The sequence below is a fragment of the Nansenia antarctica genome (genome assembly GCF_963989245.1).
Source record: "Nansenia antarctica genome assembly, chromosome: 13".
NCBI lineage: Eukaryota > Metazoa > Chordata > Actinopteri > Argentiniformes > Microstomatidae > Nansenia > Nansenia antarctica.
Genome location: NC_137683.1, coordinates 11,939,713 through 11,957,877, shown reverse-complemented (window position 1 = coordinate 11,957,877; position 18,165 = coordinate 11,939,713). Strand labels below are relative to the sequence as shown.

Here is an 18,165-nt window from a genome sequence, read left to right as displayed (position 1 = left end):
TGATCATTCTATATTATAATATGATATATTATCATTCTAAGGAAAAAATAAATAACGTTTAAAAAAAGAACATAGTAATATACTATATTATTTTTAAAAAAAAAATCACTTTATTATTTAAAAAAAAACATTTTGATCATTCTATGATCATTCTATAGTATAATATGATATATTATTATCATTCTAAGAAAAAAAAAAGTTTTAAAACGTTTTTTAAAAGGATGGATATATTAATGGTGGGACACCTGACAGAACAGACATTGTAGGAGGTAACTGCCTCCAGCAGAGGGCAGTAATGCAGCATCAAGGACGCACGCTGCCGTTAAAACCAAAAGAAGAAGAAGAAGACGACGACGGCGACGTAGTCTATTCCCGCGATACCAGGGAACGAGAAGTCGATCTAAGATGGCGGAGTCAGTAAACACACACCGTGTCTGTTACATATAGGCATATGTTAGTAGCCTGTGTTACAGGGACACCTAGGGGTGACCTGATAATGTTACATGTACGACCCGGTTGTTGTATGTGGGCGTGAGCGGAAGGAACCGCAGTTGAATAAAAGACATACTGAAACAGTGTCGTGACCAAGTAATTTGATTGGACAAGAGGCATTCCATGAGTGACGATCAGATTTCCAGAGCGAATTTACGAACGCGGCCTCAATATTGTTTTTGCGTCCCACGATGCTCGTCTAACAGCTGTTTGTTCCAAGATGACGGATCCTACTGCGTCGCCTGAGGATCACTGGGACAAAGTAAAACCACTAGAATAAGTTGAGCTAGTTCATAAAGTAGATTACGTCAGGGATCGAAAAATGATGACAGCGACATCAGGGCGACAGCGGCACGTGACACCCATATGCACACAGTTTCGCTGTTTCTGGAGACGAATGCAAACGTTGGTTGGCTTGCCTTTGCTAGCTAGCTGATTAGCTTGCTCACTTCAGCTAGCCAGTATGTTGTTGTTGTTGTTGTTTTTTGATAGCCTAGGAGTAGAGAAAGAATGTATATTTCTATCTAGCTATGTATTGGCTTCCTAGGCTATCTTAAAAAGTCAGCTGTATAGCTTGAAATCAACTAGCTAGTGTGTGTTTATCTTTAGCTAGCTACTACTAGCTAGTGTCAGCCAAGTAGATCATCTGTCCAGGTATGGATCTGCCACTGCAAGCTGGAGATAATAATGTAAATATATCTCACATTGACCTGACTGTCAGTAACACTAGCAAGCTAGTAGTATGTATGGTTTCCTTTATAGCTAGTTACCGCCTCATCTAGTTAGTACTAGCTTTCCATCATAGTGGCAAACGTGCTGACAGGCTGTGGTCGGGATCAAATGGATCAATCTTAGCTAATACATTAGCCTAATTCTTCAAGTGTTGTGTGTTCTGGTTTTTATTGTGTTCGAATGAGGAGGTGTCCTCTGTTAAACAGCGAATAAGGCAGCTCTGTCAACCCCCCGCCCCTGTATTAGAACAACTCATATTGGGTGCTTATGCATACAGTGTTTGGTTGTATGAGAGACAACAGAGGCAGAATATTGTTCCTAAGTCAAACCACCTCCTTATTCACTCTGTTTTTTATCCCCTTTCCTCTTGACACATTTGGCTGTATTTTGCGATGGCTGAGCAGACAGATGGTGCCTTCAGTGACAATGGCTTTGAACACAGTGAGTAGCTTCAGTTGTTCTGTATATATACATTGTATCCCTTTCAAATGCTTTTTTTCCCTCATGTAAAGCACAATGTCCTCCTCTCTTATTATTTAAAATAAATACATCTGTAGCTCCATTAGATTTTGATTGATTTGATTTCTAGGTATGTTTCTTAATTTCTGACCTCTTCCTCTATTTCCTTACTTAAGGTTTCTTTGCTGAGAATGCAAGGAAGGGTGATGTAGTCTCCAGGGCCAACAGCATTGGGTCTACAAGTGCCTCATCAGTACCAAATACAGGTATCATGATCTAATTGTGTGTTTCATCACCATATTTCAATAATTATATATATATATATACCGGTATAGATGGTGTTGGTTGCGTTCCAGCGTATAAACTGTTAGTGAAGCTAAGCAAAATGTTTATTTTGTGTTCAGAAAACCCCCTGAATACAGCAATTTTTCTACCATCTCTACTTTTCTCTCACCCCTCTCATCTATTCTCTCATGAATTAATTAATTGCTTTTTCAAGTGACTAGTTTAGGGTGTCTTTGTTGGTCTGCTCTCATTGTTTGTGGCTTTGTTTTGGCTTGAGGTCGGACGGAAGCAGATTTGAATACCCTCACTTCTCTCTTTAGATGATGAAGACAGTGATTACAGGCATGAGACCACATTCAAGGAGTCCTACAAAGACCGGCGGAGACAGGCACACACACAGGCAGAACAGAAACGCAGGGATGCGATCAAGGTTTGGCTCAGATTGGGAGAGGGAGGGAGGGAGGGAGAGTGGTTAAGGAGTAGAATGGAGGGTAAAACGCCACTTTTATCAAAGTTTCTTACAATCATCTACATTTACATTTTCTAATACTCATACAATCTGTCATAAGTGGGCTTGTTGTCTTGACAGAAAGGGTATGATGACCTACAGTCCATAGTGCCCACCTGCCAGCAGCAGTCTGAGTTTGCTGTGGGGACACAGAAGATCAGCAAGGCCACTGTACTGCAGAAAAGTAAGAGATTCTTACCTATATTATCTCCTACTGGAGCACAAGAAATCCCTGACTGTGTTTTTTTGTTTCCTGCAGCCATCGACTACATTCAGTTTCTGCACAAGGAAAAGAAGAAGCAGGAGGAGGAAGTGTCCATGCTGAGGAAGGAAGTGATGGCGCTGAAGATCATGAAAACGTAAGGCTGGGCCTCTCTAATGTCTAGCATTATTTTCAGCTGTTAAATACATTATTATTATTATGTAAAAAGTTCAACCAGAGGTAAGCAGTGAAGATGATATTAGGTACAGTAGCTCAGTATTTGGGTGCATGTAAGGTGACGGAGGCTGTATTAGGTCAACCCTGCCAGTCAGACCAGGCTGTCTTTAGCAGAGAGTAGGCAATTCCTCACCACACATTCTGCAGAACAAGAGATGAGACCAATAAGAACAGGGACATGACCTTACACCGTAGATTAGGTATATGGGGGTTATGGTATCTCTGAATGGATCATGGTTCCTTTACCTGAGAAGAAATGGCAGCCTTGCATTAGATGTTGTGATTATTGAACTGTCCCCATGTGTGTTGTAGGAACTATGAGCACATAGTGAAGGCCCACCAGAACCACCCCCAGCAGGGGGAGGAGCAGGTGTCGGACCAGGTCAAGTTCAGCATCTTTCAGAGCATCATGGACTCCCTGTTCCAGTCCTTCAGCAGCTCTGTGTCTGTGGCCAGCTTCCAGGAGCTCTCAGCCTGCATCTTCAGCTGGATCGAGGAGCACTGCAAGCCACAGGTATCACTCACCCCACTGCTTCCACATTCAAATATACTCTTTATTTTGGACCCACTATCTCTATGGTAAATGGTCAATTTGGTGGTAATGGTCAAGCCCAACGGATCCAAAACAACTCACCACTGTTGGCTGTAATAGTCATGGTTACTTTTGGTGCACTGAAATAGTGGGACTATGTATAAAAAGTGTCTAAATGGTGAAACCAATATGTAGACAAATAACAGCTGCTGGTGAAATGTGCAACCAGAAGGCAAAGTCATTTTTCAGTTTTTTACACGTGCTTAAACTACAGATTGTAAGCTTTCAAATGATGTGTCATACATTGAAATCTGAGAAATATTGAACACGACAGGCATATTTGAATATTGGTTCACCTCAAACACTGAATCGGAGAAACGTGACTCTAAACGCAGCCACAGCTACAAACGCTGCTAGCGGCTAACAAAACACATTGCTATGAAGGTCTAAACTGTATTTTAATAACATCACAACATGCTGAGAGAACATCGACATGCTAAAAACACACATGACTAGATGAACACACAGTTCTTGCTGTTGAACACGACCTAAAACGAAAGTATGTTTGCCTCCGGCAAATGAGAATAGTGAATCCAATCCACAAATTATAAGTGTTTAGTGATCTTTAAACTGTTGTTTATTATATCGAGTGGGTACTTTAAAACTTCAAGTTGGTGTTATGAAAAAAAAAAATAGATATTGTTGACACAATAAATTTCACTTTCACTTTTTGACCCCTAAAAGCTGAGAATATATGAATGAATGAATGAATGAATGAATGAATGAATGGACTTTATTGTCATTGCTACAGTACAGGTACCAAACAACGAAAATTAGGAGGGGTGGCTCCCCTGGTGTTAGGAAAGGGAAAAAAAAAAAATAATAGAAAAAAAAAATCACAAGAAGGGAAGGAGCTGGTTTACATAAATAAAGGCTATGTACACAATCCACTGCACTATACTGTACAGATAGTCGACTAGGGTTGTCATATTGCACAATAGTATTTTTTTTCACGTTATTTAAAGTGTCACAGTTTGCAGGCTTGAAATGTACATGTTTGTGCCTCAGCACTACACCTGATTTTTTTCAGTCCAGCAGCTGCCATACAATCCGTCCAGACTGTCCAGGGCCCAGAACTTAGGTCTTTGCTGTGTTCAGGGCCTGGACGGCCCTGTGGTAGAAGCAGTTCTTCAGTCTGTTTGTCTTAGCGGCCGGGGTCCTGAACCTCCTTTTCGAGGGCAGCCTGGTAAAGTGTACGTGCCCAGGGTGGGTCGGGTCCCTGGAGATCTTTGAGGCCTTCCTGAGACAGCGTGTGTTGTACAGCTCTTCCAGAGAGGGGAGATGGGCGCCGGTGATCTTCTGTGCTGTTCTCACTACTCTCTGTAGCGCATTTCTCTCCGCTGTTGTGCAGCTGGAGAACCAGTTGCAGATGCCGTAGGTGAGGATGCTCTCCACTGCGCCGCGGTAGAAGGCCACCAGTATCTCCTGCTTGTTGTGTTCCTTCCTGAGGCATCTCAGGGTGTATAGCCGCTGTTGTGCCCTCTTGATGGTGCCTTTTGTGTTGTCCTTCCAGGTCAGGTCATCCCGCATGTGATGTCCCAGGAATCGGAGGGTTGAGACTCTCTCCACGCTCTCTCCGTCGATGAGCAGGGGCTGGATCTCGGACTTTTTCCTCCTGAAGTCTACGATGAATTCCTGGGTCTTTGACTTGTTCAGCAGCAGGTTGTTAACCTTGCACAGCTTGCTCAGTTGCTCTACCTCATCCCTGTACGCCGCCTCGTCCCCCCCCCGAGATACATCCCACCACGGTGGTGTCGTCTGCAAACTTTACGATGGAGTTGCTGGGGTGGACGGGGGTGAAGTCGTAGGTGTAGAGGTTGTAGAGGATGGGGCTTAGCACGCAGCCCTGGGGGGACCCAGTGCTGAGGCTGAGGGCTGTGGAGGTGTGGGGGCCCACCCGCACCCTCTGGGGGCGGTCGGTCAGGAAGTCCTTGATCCACGCACATATAGAGTGTGATAGACCCAGGTCTAGTAGTTAATATGTTCACCAAGACATGGTTAATATGCAAGTCTAATATGCTTTAACCTCATAGTAAATATTTGATTGATATAGTATATATAAAGTATAGAGCGAACGAAATCAATGTAGAAAGAATGAACTGTATGTAGCCGTGTAGCATAATCCATGTCTGTCCACTTTCTCTTTACAGACATTGCGTGAGTTTGTGGTGGGAGTGCTTCGGCAGCTCAATGGCCAGCTGTATTGATGCTGACAAGGTGTCAACTCCAGACCGGACTCTCCCTTGGGACAGAACTGGGGCTTGCTCTGGGCTCTCAGGGTGTGGTACAAACCTCAAATGGCAGCCTATCCTGTTCGCTCATGGCCTCTGCAGAATTTAAATGGTAAACTCTTACTCAACTCACCAGTGTCTGCAGCATGCATGGGCAACTCTCGTCCTGCCAAGTCCGATTCAGACTGAATGTGATTGGCTAGATCCCATGCTTCATCGTATTTGTTTTTTCCTCATTTCAGGATTACATTTATTACGGATCAGGTGTGCAGTCAATAAGGCAAATCATTGCTAACCGTTCTGTAACAATGCGTTTGTGTCTATACAACCATTACAACATGCTTTCGAGTATGTCCTCATGTACATAAGTATTCAGACCCTTTGCAATGACACTGCAACATTTGCTAAAATGAAATCAACAAATCACTTAAGTTGAATTGAGTACATCTTAATGCAAGGATAATAGTTAATGTAATTATGGAATCAATATCTTTGTTTTTATAGGGTCTCTAATTTGCATAGTATTCAATTACACACTGTCTGCATCAGGTTGTCATTACAAACTGAGCAAATGGAGAGGAACAAAACTGCTCAGGAATGCGACCCTGAGGCCTGGGGAGTCTTCCAAAAACATATATGGGATATTTATTATATTTACATTTTAATAAGTTAACTGAAATGTAAAAAATACTTGTGTGTGGATTGATGGCAAATTATTTTAATTTAATCCATTTTAAATTGAATCTATTAACACAACAACATTTGGAAAAAGTGAAGGGGTCTGAACACGTTATGAATACACTGTACATACAGTACATTTGAGGAATCAGACACATTGTCTTGGTGAACTGTTAGCTGTGAAGGCCTCCGCCTTATTGAATGCTCATTTGCTTATAGGGCTGGTTTGCTGGAACATGTGCAGTACTATTTCAGTGTTCACTCTTAAGTGTTGTTTTGTCTGTGTTCCATTTGTCAGCGGTGTGTCCTGACTCACACTCATGAGAAGGATGGCTCGGATGAGGTTTGGCAATGATAAGACACTTACTAAGTGTTTACGTCATGGCTAACAGTTTTCTACTTGTTCACTGTACTCAAAGATTATGTGTAAAACTCTTCTTTTTTTTGTACAGGTCATTTAATGTCTGAGGAGGATAATACATGGCCCATTGATATTGATTTTTACTGAAATTGTATATGGAATTTAACTTATGCTCATAATTGTAAGGGAGCCACTGCTAGACCAGAAACCTCACATTTGTACCTGGACTGCCAACCAGAGCAGCCTCATCAATATATCAAGTAGGCTTAAGTGCCTTTGATTGACCTGTTTTAAAAAGAAATTTCAAAGAAAAAAAAAAGCTGAACTCTAATGAGTAAGTAGACAGGGATAGCCCACAACAAATGCTAATATTGTGACATGATATAGTAGATATTTCTCATCATCTGTATTAAACTTTTTATTGTAATGTCAGAACCAAAAACAGTCCCAACAGCAAAGAATGTAAGAAGTCAATGAAAATGTGAATAATAATTAGATAATTGTATTTACACATTGTCCTCAGGAGAACTTGTACCAAGCGTATCAGGACCTTATGGTCTACACATCAGAATGTTTCATCTGTGTATTCACCTGCCTTGAAAAAAGGGATAATTTGTATGAGGACAAGCATCTTTGTGCTGGTATGAATAAATCAGGTCTACTGTTGTTACAATGTCTGTCTTTCTTGCTGATATGGACAGAATAATTTGATTACGGTATTTTTGTATGAATATTATTTTTAATTGCAAAATAAACATTGTTTGAAGTAAACATCTGTATGTCTTTATTACAAAATATACATTTTCTGCAAGACAAACAACTTGTCTGTACCTGTTCTGAGCACAATGCATCTCGAACAACATTCACACTAATAAAGTAACTATAAACACAAACATCCTCTATTCTGTTAGGTACTTGGCATAATCACTTTACAGTCCTCATCAGTTTCCACTCCAACTTCTTCCTATATGGAAAGAGCACACAGAAAGACGAACGTTGCAGTTTTTCTTGAAACACAAGCTAAATAGTTATGTTTGCCAAAACACATTTATTTAGTAAAATGCACTACAACTCTGAAAACATAGAATACAGGTCAAGGTTTGTCCACCAGATTAGTCAGAAATTATGTCTAATTAGAAACATAAGTATTCCTGAACCAGTATTTTCTAGAAGTATAGTTTCATCCCAAATTGGCAATTTTAACATACAATATTCAACAGAATTCAAACCGAAAATCCAATTTGGACCAAAGTCCTACCTGATAATGATTAAGACATGAGGAAACCAAAACAATGCTCAAAGGCCACCCATGAACCCGACAAACCCCTACTTGGAAGATTGTATTTACCAGTATGGAATATCAGTTCAGAATATCAATTCATATGTTTGACATGAATAGTAATATGAATGCGGCTTGGAGTTTTGTTTCTTACTTTGTAATGTATTTCTGGTTAATCTGGGTGTTGCCCTGTCCAAATATATTAGTCATTATAGTTGTGTCTAATACCCCATTATACAGTGCGATAGTAGCAGAAATAAAAGTGGTGCTTAACATTAGCATTAGTGTGAAAGCAATGAGCTGCAAATTATTGTTGCAACTGTCTTGCCAAAATGTTTGCTCTTGTGCTCATGTATGTTATTGTGATGGGCATGTGAACACCAGTTTCATACCGTTTAGGGATTGAGGAAAAAAACTGTAACAAGCTCTATTGTGATTACCTGATGGCTAGCCCAATGCTATAAGGATAGAAATGGTCATGTCTGCTATCAATGCATGTACAATAATGCAGCAGAATTATAAAAAGAAATGTGTTTCCCCAGACTGCTTAAAAGTTAGATCATTTTAAAGATAGAGACATTATAGAAAGACAGGTTTTTAAACATCTTAAATATTACAGACTTACCAGAAACTGCTTCTTGGTCTTTGGATATCCCTCTAGAATGGCACCCATCATGGCAGATGCCTGAGAGGAGCATAGAGCAGAATTAGACTATTTGTTCTGACTCATCATCTGGCTCTTGTGCTGAGATCCTCATGCCTTGAAACAGTAAGTTACCAATCTCTTCCTCTTCTTCCACTCCTTAACATAGACATTTCTCTCCTTGTAGACCTGCAGGAGAGACAACCATGGGCAAGATGGAAACAACTTTTATATTTGCAACTATTGACTACCTTCACTGGTCTTTACTGCCATGACATTTTGTAACATAATTATTTTCATCAGTATTGATAATCACATTCAGAAATCCAAATATCATAAGGTAGCCAATTGTAACCACTACCGTACCTTCTCTTTCTCCTCTGGTGTGACATGATTAGTAGCTGTTTTTATTTTCTCCAGATGCTCCCTGTACCCAGAACATTCTACTTTCAGCTCTTTGATCTCTGACATCATTTCCTCTGTGGTAAGGGAGCTGTTGAGCTCTTTCAGCTGTGCAATCAGAGATGTGAGGTAACAAACAAAAAGATAGCCAACTAAAAAATCTGGACCACAAATAAGCAGACTTCAATCCCTTTAATTAGTCCACTGGGATGTGAGTCTCCAGGGTAATACTTGACCAGGGTCCAGCAGTGTGTCCCACCTGTGTCCAGCTGTCTGCAGCTCTGAGAGATAGCCTGCACCTGTGTGTTGAGCTCAGAGATCCGGCTGTCCATTGACCTCAGGTCTGCTTCACTCACTTCTGTAAACTGGGCCTGGACAAGTGATTATTGAATCAAAACAGATGATTTGCAAGTGCAATACAGTAATAGACATGTTTTGATCAACATACAATACACAGTGCCTGTATTGAAGTGTGCCAGCTACTCAATTTATTGTTGAAATCAATATTACCTGATCAGCAAAGTAGATCTTTTGCTTGCCATAGAGTTTCTCCTTGATCTTTCCATCCTGGGCCAACTGTTCCATGGCTTTAACCACTGCCTGTCAGGAAGGTTTTTTAGAAAATGAATATGAGTGATTTTATGTGAACTGTATGTATGATCATGATGATTTAGCTATCAGATTGCGTGGCCAGACCAGCGGTTTAGTCTTCCTTACCGTCTTTCCCAGACCATGCTGCTTCTGCAAGTTACTAAAGACGTCTTGGGCACTGTAGGGTATGGCGACCAGACGCCCCCGATTTCCGGGGACAGTCCCCGGTTTGGATGGCCTGTCCCTGGCAACAAACTGTCCCCGGAAAAGTCCCTGTTTCAAGCATTTCATTTTTCCAATTTTTTTTGGGCTATACTTTATGGGCTATATTTTATTTTGTGTAAAAAGCAAATGACAGAATTCAGAAATATTAAAACGGAAAAAACGGAAGTTGGGAAAAAATAAAATGCCTAATTTCCATCAAGCATACAGCCGGTCCTCCACCAAGTGCATCAGCCGCCCGCCAAACTTTACTTGCTGAATAAACTGTGGTAAGTGCTGTGAATCTTGATGACAGTAAGCACCAGAATGTTCATGACACGTTATAAATACAGAATAATCTGCTGATTTTGAGCTGACAATGCTTCGTGGTGTTTGTAAAGAGCATTGATCATTTAATTTAGCTAGTGATCACTTAACCAGCCTAATATTGGTAGCTATAATGTCAGCGCTGTTGTGTGAAGCGTTACGTTAGAATTATAGACCCTATTATAATGTCAATGTATGCATATTACCACGTTAATGGGCGATCGTTACATTCAATAGGAATCATTTCAGCCACGATTCAGTGATTGTTCCCCATTAGCGAGCTCATTATGATTGCTAGCTTCTGTTTGTATAAATAGTGCGGTTGCTTTTGATTGATTGATTGAAAACTTTATTAGAAGATTTGTAGAAGTAGGTACATGAAAGTACATATTACATACAAGGTCAACTAAAAGGATAAAAACCCAAGAAAGCCACTGGCTTATTTCTGACGTTAATTTTTGTTGGTTATGAATCAAAGAACAGTTATTGAGTTTAAGACGATTTAATCAAAGTACAAAACACACATACATACATGTCTGCTCTCCTCTGGCTGGGGTGGTAAAGAGACAGATCTTTGGGTCTCACCCTGGTTCATCACAATATGCAAATACAGTCACAGGCCATAGCCTATCACCTTACCTAGATGGTCAAGAGGGCCGTCCCCTGTGATGTCACTATGGCCTTAAGTCAGGGGGCTGGTCAGATTACAAGAGCCATTGCACAACACTCCCCTACAGCATATATACAGGCCCATATCATATACAATCTATGCATGTGTGTGTGTTTAAGTAGAAATACACGACATTTCAATTGGGGTCCTGCTGACAGCCTCCTTGTCATTTGTTCCAGTGACTGACCCAGGCACGGCTTGAGGATTTTCCTGGCTGGAGATACTGCATTTTGGTATGTTTGAATTTACTTTATTTTGTTTAGGACTGGGTTGTGCTTGTACTAGCTGAGTGCTTTGCGTTGTGTTATGTTGTTTGTCTTGCTGGTAATCACCTATGGGTCATTATACGAAAACGTGCCATTTTCCATTTTTAATGTTTGGTTTTCGGAGTATTTGATTTAAAAGTTTAAGCCCCTTTTTGGATGAAGTAGATCCTCACCTCTTAGGAAAAAAATGACGTGCCATCTCAGGGTATCTTATTTATTTATTTTCACATAATCAACATGCGTAAGTCTGTTTCGTCAACCATGTTACCGACATATTAATTAATGTTTGAAAATGTTTTAAATCCATATTTAGAACAAATCTGATATTCTATGAAATATAAAGTCCCCTTTGTTACAATAAGTGTGTTTGTAAAGTGAGAATAATGAGGAGTTTACTTTTTTTCCATGATGAATATGCTCATTTACAATTGACACTTTAACAGCATCTTCTGTTTTAAGAAACATTTATGGAAACAACATAATAATACCCTGATTTCTTTGTGTGGATTACTGGTCTATTTTACTTTACATATAAAATGAGTTGATTTTGCATGAGTCTTTTCATTGTTTAAATTATATTATAATATTATACAAGTAACAGGGCTGACAGCTCAGTAACAGGGTTGACACCAGTTGGTTGTCAACTGGTTACTGCTTGTTTAAGTTACAGTTATAGGTCTAATGGAGCTTAATGGTACATTCATAAACCTTTAACTCAAAACTACTAATCAGAATAGTCTGGACACAGATTTATTAATAGACGGTGATGAAACATGATGATAGTATGGATGGAACCAATCGTTTTATTCAAAACTTAGAGCAGTTTTGTTCAAGTGACATAAAATGGCACGTTTTTGTATAATGACCCCTATACATATTACAACAAATGTTTATGTATTTGTATAATAGCCTATGGAAGTGTGCCTTTATTACTTTCTCAAACTAGTAATAATGTCATTAATCTTAATCTGATTGTACTTGTTGTACGGCGACCTTGAGTGTCTTGAAAGGCGCCTTATAAAATAAATGTATTATTAATAGATTACCATGTGTTGTGACAGGATTGTGTCTCTGTTTTAGAAGACTGAACAGTGAAGGAGAGACGACGAGTGGAGGAGAGACAAGAAAGAGGACTGATTAGGAAGAGTGAAGAAGAGAGGAGAGAGGATTGACAAGAGCAGAAGAGTAGGCCTATTGGAAGGAAAGAAGAGGAAAGAAGACAGGCTGAAAAGATGGCTCTTTCAAAGAAGAGGAAGTGTCATTTCACTGATAAACTACAAGCAGAATTTCCATTTATTCATTCTTGTAGACCTGGCCAGGCTGAGACCATGGTGCTCTGCTCCCTTTGTAAATCTTCTTTTTCAATAGGCAGTGGTGGGAGGTTTTCTGTGGTGGAGCACCAACAGACCAAGAGACACAAAAGCGCTATAACTGCCAGTGCAGGTGTTCCCAGTGTCACCACCTTCTTTAAAAGGGTAGAGCCTACCCAACATGAGTATGATCTGGCCATAAAGGATCCAGTACACTAACCTGGCTAGACTAGTGTCTATTATACTATGCTTACCAGGAAGTAATGCACCCGTAGAGAGGGTGTTCTCTCTTATGAATGATATATGGACTGATAGTAGGAATAGATTCACAGTGGACACAGTCAAGGCCATGCTTACTGTCAAGACAAACATCAACCTTCCCTGTCATGAGTTCATGGATCTCCTATCCAAAGACAAGGCCATCCAGAGGAAAATACATTCTTCTGAGAAATATCATTAGGTAAGGGGTGAGTGAGAGAGATTCTCTATACAGAAGCTGTGAATATGTTTCTCTGATGAGTGAATCTTACCAGTGCTAGTTATGAATGTTTTTATTTTATTTAATACATTACCATTATGTTGTTTGACCTTTCTGGTGCTATTGCATGGTTAAATTAGTTAATGGTACATTTCAAATCACTATTCTCTCAGTTTTGCACTCATGTTCTCTTCTACTGTGATTCTATCCATTCCAGACTACCAGGACCCAGTGGCGTGTCTAGGAGGTGGCCTAGGGTGGCACGTGAGCAGTGGTGTCTTCCACATTAGTTTGACAGTTCCATTTATAGTTGTAAAATAGTTTGCCATGGAAAGTGAAAGTGCTATCTGGGGCTCGAGGCGAGCTCTTGTTCTGAGAAGTCTGTTACTCTAGACGATGAAGATTTCCAAAAGCATAAGTGCCTAATTGTCAATATGTTGTATTTAAACCCAATGTTAATAAAGCTGCTGGAACCTCAATTTGCTGTCCCAATTCTGGGGTTTGTCATAACATTAATATTTAACCCCTATGCTCTGTGCTGCAGTCCTGGAATTGGAATAGTTCAATCTAATCAGACTAGTGGAGAAGAGCTTATAGGGTGCCCTGGTGGCTATTATTATTAATAAGATAATACAATGAAATATATGCAGTGGGTGTATAAAGTTGTTTTAAATTATTAATAAAAATACAATACAATATACAGAATTTTGACAACATCATTAGTCTTATGTTAGGCTTAAACATTATGTTAGGCTTAAAGTATGAGTAGGGTAGTGGAGATAAAAATGGGCATAAAAAGCACAATAGTGTGTACAAATTCACCAGAATGCAGGAAATTAAGTGTTAAATCCTCTTTTTTTCTGGGGGAGGACCCCCAGACCCCCCGCTTGGTTGATGGTTGGCTCGTCAACCTGAACAGTTCTCAGAATTACTTTTAATACCACTTACAGTACACTGACACTAATGTTGAGAGGCACATTCCAGTTGTTACACTTGAGTATTCTTGCTTGAATGTGTATACATTGGTCAAAATAAGGTCAAAATAAATGAAACAGCAATTGTCCCCGTTTCTGTATTTCATCATGATAAAATGTATACATTTTTCCTAAAAAGTTGGAAATGTCCCCAGATTGCATCTGAGAAATCTGGTCACCTTACTGTAGGGGCGGTTCTTTTCGTTCAGGTAAGCAAGAATGATTGCTACACCTGAGAATCAACAGTCAACACAACACACATAACGTTTAACATCACGTAGCACTATTTTTCTTTGATTTGTCTGTGGGTCAAGCTACGTGTATTTCAAATCACCTCTGTCGGTCTCAACACGAGTGTTACCTTCTTTACTCTTCTCACATTGACATGATAAGAATATCATTTAGCTGGCGCCAACTCAACACTCAGTCAGGTGATGGCAACATGCACACCCGTTACAAATAATAGATCAAGTATATACTAAAACACAAGCAGATCTTTTCATACCTCCGTTATCTTTTTTGCTCATCTTCCTGATCGGTTATTGTGTTAACATTACGGTTAGCTAACTAGCGAACAGTTTCTAGCGTACTTGACCAAACTTTCGCGCTGAATCGCGCGCGTCGCCGTGGACCTCGTCAGAAACCTACGTCATGACTAAACTACATGCGCCTGTCGTCAACACCCTCCACACTGCGCCTGTCGTCAACACCCTCCACACTGCGCCGACTATGTGCATACCGATTGAGAGCGACTGGAGGGTTTTGCGGTTTTAAAGCTTAAAGCCGTAAGTGTTTGTCCCCCAGGTTTAGAGTATTCTAAGGTCTGGTTTCCAATAACCATATACAATCTTGTTTTCGACCAGAGAATATGGATGACTAGGACAAATTGCCCCCATCAGAACTGTACTATCTGAAATTGCTTAAAATAACATAATACAAAAGAGAATTAATCCAACTTCATATTTAATAAGATTTGCACATCAAAACATATGAACCCCCCCCCCCCCCAAAAAAAATGACATTGTACTGAAGACATAATTATACTGAACATAGTACTAATGAGGAATTGCCCCTCTTCATGGAGAGACGTCAGCAACGTTCCTGTTAAAACTTGAGTGGTCCAAACAAGCCAATCTCTCTTCTTCAGAAGACATTTTCTAGGCCATCTCCATGAACAGGGTAATCCAGCAGCGTTATCTATTGTACTAAATCTCCCACAGCAATGGCTTTCTATACAGTACAACATTACACAAATTATGTTACTGGGCAAATTTCTTCTTGCTCTCTCTTTATTTATAAACCAGCATTCTCTTTCTGATTGTTTGATCGAGCCATTTGAACAAAGCTGAACTGTGGTTCATTTGAGACTGAATGACGAAAAATCACTCCCATTAAACTTGCCCTTGAAAATGCATGATAAACGTAAGCTTTGTTTGTCCATCATAGGGAAATCAATTGACTGACACATTAAAATAAAGAGTACGGACTTCCTGTGACGTCATGGCCAAAGCAGCAGCTTGAATCTTGAGCTCCCGAGGAGAACTTTAAAAAACTAGCCAAACACCTATTATATATTTTATTTTATGTAAAAAAAAAACTCACAACTACCAAACATAATGGCCAACAGTCGAAAAGACATTGAGAAGAAGAGCAAACTAACGAAAAAAGAGGAGCAACAGAAACCAGACGAGGGGGAAGACAGCATGGCTGCCGTACTAGCAGAGCTACGCACGCTAAGGAAGGAGCACGGTGAAGCCTCTAAAGAGACTAAAGAATCACTAACAAGAGTAGAATCCACACTGGCAGAAGTAGCTGAAAGGACGACAAAATTGGAACAACGAATGACCGAATACGAACAGAGGCTGAATGACGCGGAAGAGAAAACCCAAAGATCTGAACGAGTCCTTCACCACATGCTACACAGAGAAGCTAGCCTGTCAGCAAAATGTGACGACCTAGAATCCAGGGCCAGGCGGAATAACGTTCGCATATATGGGGTGAAAGAGGATGAGGAAAGTAACATGGATATGCTGAAGTTCACAAGTGATCTCATCCGATCCTCACTGACACTACCAGAGGAGGTGCACCTAAATGTAGTGAGGGCTCACCGCTCACTCACTATGAAACCGAAAGATCCCGCGAGCCCCCCGAGGTCCATCATCGTCAGATTTCTGGACTACAGAATCAAAGAAACGGTCATCCAAGAGGCTTGGAAACATCGCGGAGGAGTGCCATACAACGGGGGGAAGATATTCTTTGACCAGGACTACACTTCAGATACACAAAAGAAACGGAAGCAAGTAAGAGACGTGATGAAACTGCTCAAAGAGAAAAACATTAAAGCTCAATCCCCCTTCCCTGCCAAGCTGAAAATCTACCTCAATTCCGGAACGAAGACCTTCATGACGCTCGCAGACGCGGCCACAACACTCGGCGAGTTGGGTATCCATGTCCGGCTCGACGAGCGGGAGAAACTCCAGGCGAAGCTAATGCAAAGCAACCGGTCTGGGACTTCAGTCTCAAACCGGACGAATTTGATGACCAACGCTGATTTGCAGAACATTCTCAATGGTGAATACGGCCATTGAAGAGTGAATGAAACAACAAGAGTTGTGAGTACTACTGATACTAGGAGATATGATGATAGGAACGTGACAAGATGCACTATGCAATGAACATATATTTTGGCTAGTTTTGTAATGTTATGATTTAAAGTTAATCAATAAGAAATTGTTCTCCTCACTCGAGGGGCTTTTTTTTCTTTTCCTCTTTTTTATTTTTCACAAGGCGACTTATCAGCGTAGGCTATAGTTGCGACGGCACTCTGCACATCCCCGGAGAGAACGGTCACAACTCTCCGTCCTTGTTGAGACTGATTCTATGTTTGTTAGAACAGTTGGGCTTTTGGAAGTTTATTTTTCTGTTGTTCTATTTGTGTGTTCTTATTCTCCACAATTGTGGACGTTCTATGTTATTCCCCTTACTATGCAGTCACATAAGGGGCTCTGCTATCACGGGTACAAGCCTACATTTTTTGTATTGTTAACTTGGACACAATCATGGGATACTTGTATCCACATGGATAAATTGACAGTAGTGAGTTATAACGTCCATGGATTAAACCATCCTATTAAAAGGAAGAAAATACTCTGTCAGTTAAAAAAAATGCAATGTTCAATTGCCTTACTACAAGAAACTCATTTATCAGAGAATGAGCACATCAAATTAAAAAGGGAATGGGTTAACCTAGTATATAGTGCCTCATATGGGAAAAAAAGAGGAGTGACTATTTTAGTTAACAGAAATTTGGCCTTTAGTGCAGAGAAGGTGATACAGGATAAATCAGGGCGGTATGTCATGGTCATTGGGGCCGCTGGAGGAACTGAGGTATCTTTATTGAATGTATACGCTCCAAATGAGTGTGACCCAATGTTCTTTAGAGAAATAGCTAACATCATTGCTGGCAACTCAAAAGGGATACTAATAATAGGAGGGGACTTTAATGCAGTGCAGGATGGGAAAATGGACAGGATGCCCAATGAGAAGGGAATTCAGTGCCCCAAAACATTGAATAACTTTATGTCCGAACTGGGTCTTACGGATCCATGGAGAACCAAAAACCCAGGGGGGAAGGATTTCAGGTTTTTTTCTAACGTGCATAATAGCTATTCAAGGATTGACTTTTTCTGTCTCCCCCAACAATACATGTATAAAGTAAGAGAATGTACCATTGAACCTATAACTCTGAGCGATCACGCACCCATTGTGCTGAAGGTGGATCTAGGCTTGCATTCCTTTTTCAGATACTGGAGGTTAAATGTATCACTGCTAAATAAGTCAGAAACAGTGGAAGAATTAAGTAATACTCTAAAAGAATATTTTGAGATAAATGAAAATGGCGAAGTTAATCCTTCAATTTTGTGGGAGGGGGCAAAAGCAGTTATCAGAGGAAAAATCATACAGATATCATCAAAAATAAAGAGACAGCGACTTGAGGAACAATTACTTCTGGAAAACAAAATAAAGCTCCTAGAGACACAACACAAAACCACAAGAACAAGTAACATTGCTACAGAACTTAAGGAGGCAAGAAAAGCCTTAGACAAACTCTTGTCATTTAAGGCAGAAGGGGCTTTAAGATTCTCCAGACAGAGATACTACGAGATGGGGAATAGGGCTAGCCGCCTTCTAGCTTTCCAACTTCGTAAAGCCCAAGCCAATCGCACTGTCTCCAAAATCTGTCACCC

General features: G+C 40.4%; 2 protein-coding genes across 3 annotated transcripts; one reads left to right on the top strand and one right to left on the bottom strand.

Moving 5' to 3' along the window:
- The first annotated feature begins 631 nt into the window (after window positions 1-631).
- LOC308169694 (max-like protein X) lies at window positions 632-7,168 on the top strand. 2 transcript variants are annotated; one of them, XM_080544416.1, is made up of 8 exons: window positions 632-754; window positions 1,629-1,665; window positions 1,860-1,949; window positions 2,289-2,398; window positions 2,558-2,660; window positions 2,736-2,835; window positions 3,228-3,429; window positions 5,658-7,168. In XM_080544416.1, the coding sequence occupies exons 1-8, from the start codon at window positions 713-715 to the stop codon at window positions 5,712-5,714; spliced, it is 741 nt and encodes a 246-aa protein (XP_080400542.1). In that variant the 5' UTR covers window positions 632-712; the 3' UTR covers window positions 5,715-7,168. The 2 variants fall into 2 exon arrangements, with proteins under 2 accessions (XP_080400542.1, XP_080400543.1); XM_080544417.1 differs by lacking the exon at window positions 632-754 and adding an exon at window positions 1,065-1,181.
- A 352-nt stretch (window positions 7,169-7,520) lies between these two features.
- Window positions 7,521-14,445, bottom strand: LOC308169695 (homologous-pairing protein 2 homolog; the record flags this gene model as incomplete). Its single annotated transcript, XM_080544418.1, is given in 11 exon segments — window positions 7,521-7,741; window positions 8,682-8,741; window positions 8,835-8,888; window positions 9,066-9,209; window positions 9,361-9,364; window positions 9,366-9,472; window positions 9,612-9,701; window positions 9,819-9,865; window positions 9,868-9,870; window positions 14,103-14,150; window positions 14,424-14,445. Coding segments are annotated over 11 exon segments (636 nt in total). The 3' UTR covers window positions 7,521-7,684.
- Between the last annotated feature and the right edge of the window lie 3,720 nt (window positions 14,446-18,165).

Bases quoted from the DNA above. Each gene is read 5' to 3' on its own strand.
- LOC308169694 (XM_080544416.1), top strand. From the start codon at position 713: ATGACGGATCCTACTGCGTCGCCTGAGGATCACTGGGACAAA. The intron at 755-1,628 runs GTAAAACCACTA...ATGGCTGAGCAG, and splicing joins CTGAGGATCACTGGGACAAA to ACAGATGGTGCCTTCAGTGA. The intron at 3,430-5,657 runs GTATCACTCACC...TTCTCTTTACAG, and splicing joins AGGAGCACTGCAAGCCACAG to ACATTGCGTGAGTTTGTGGT.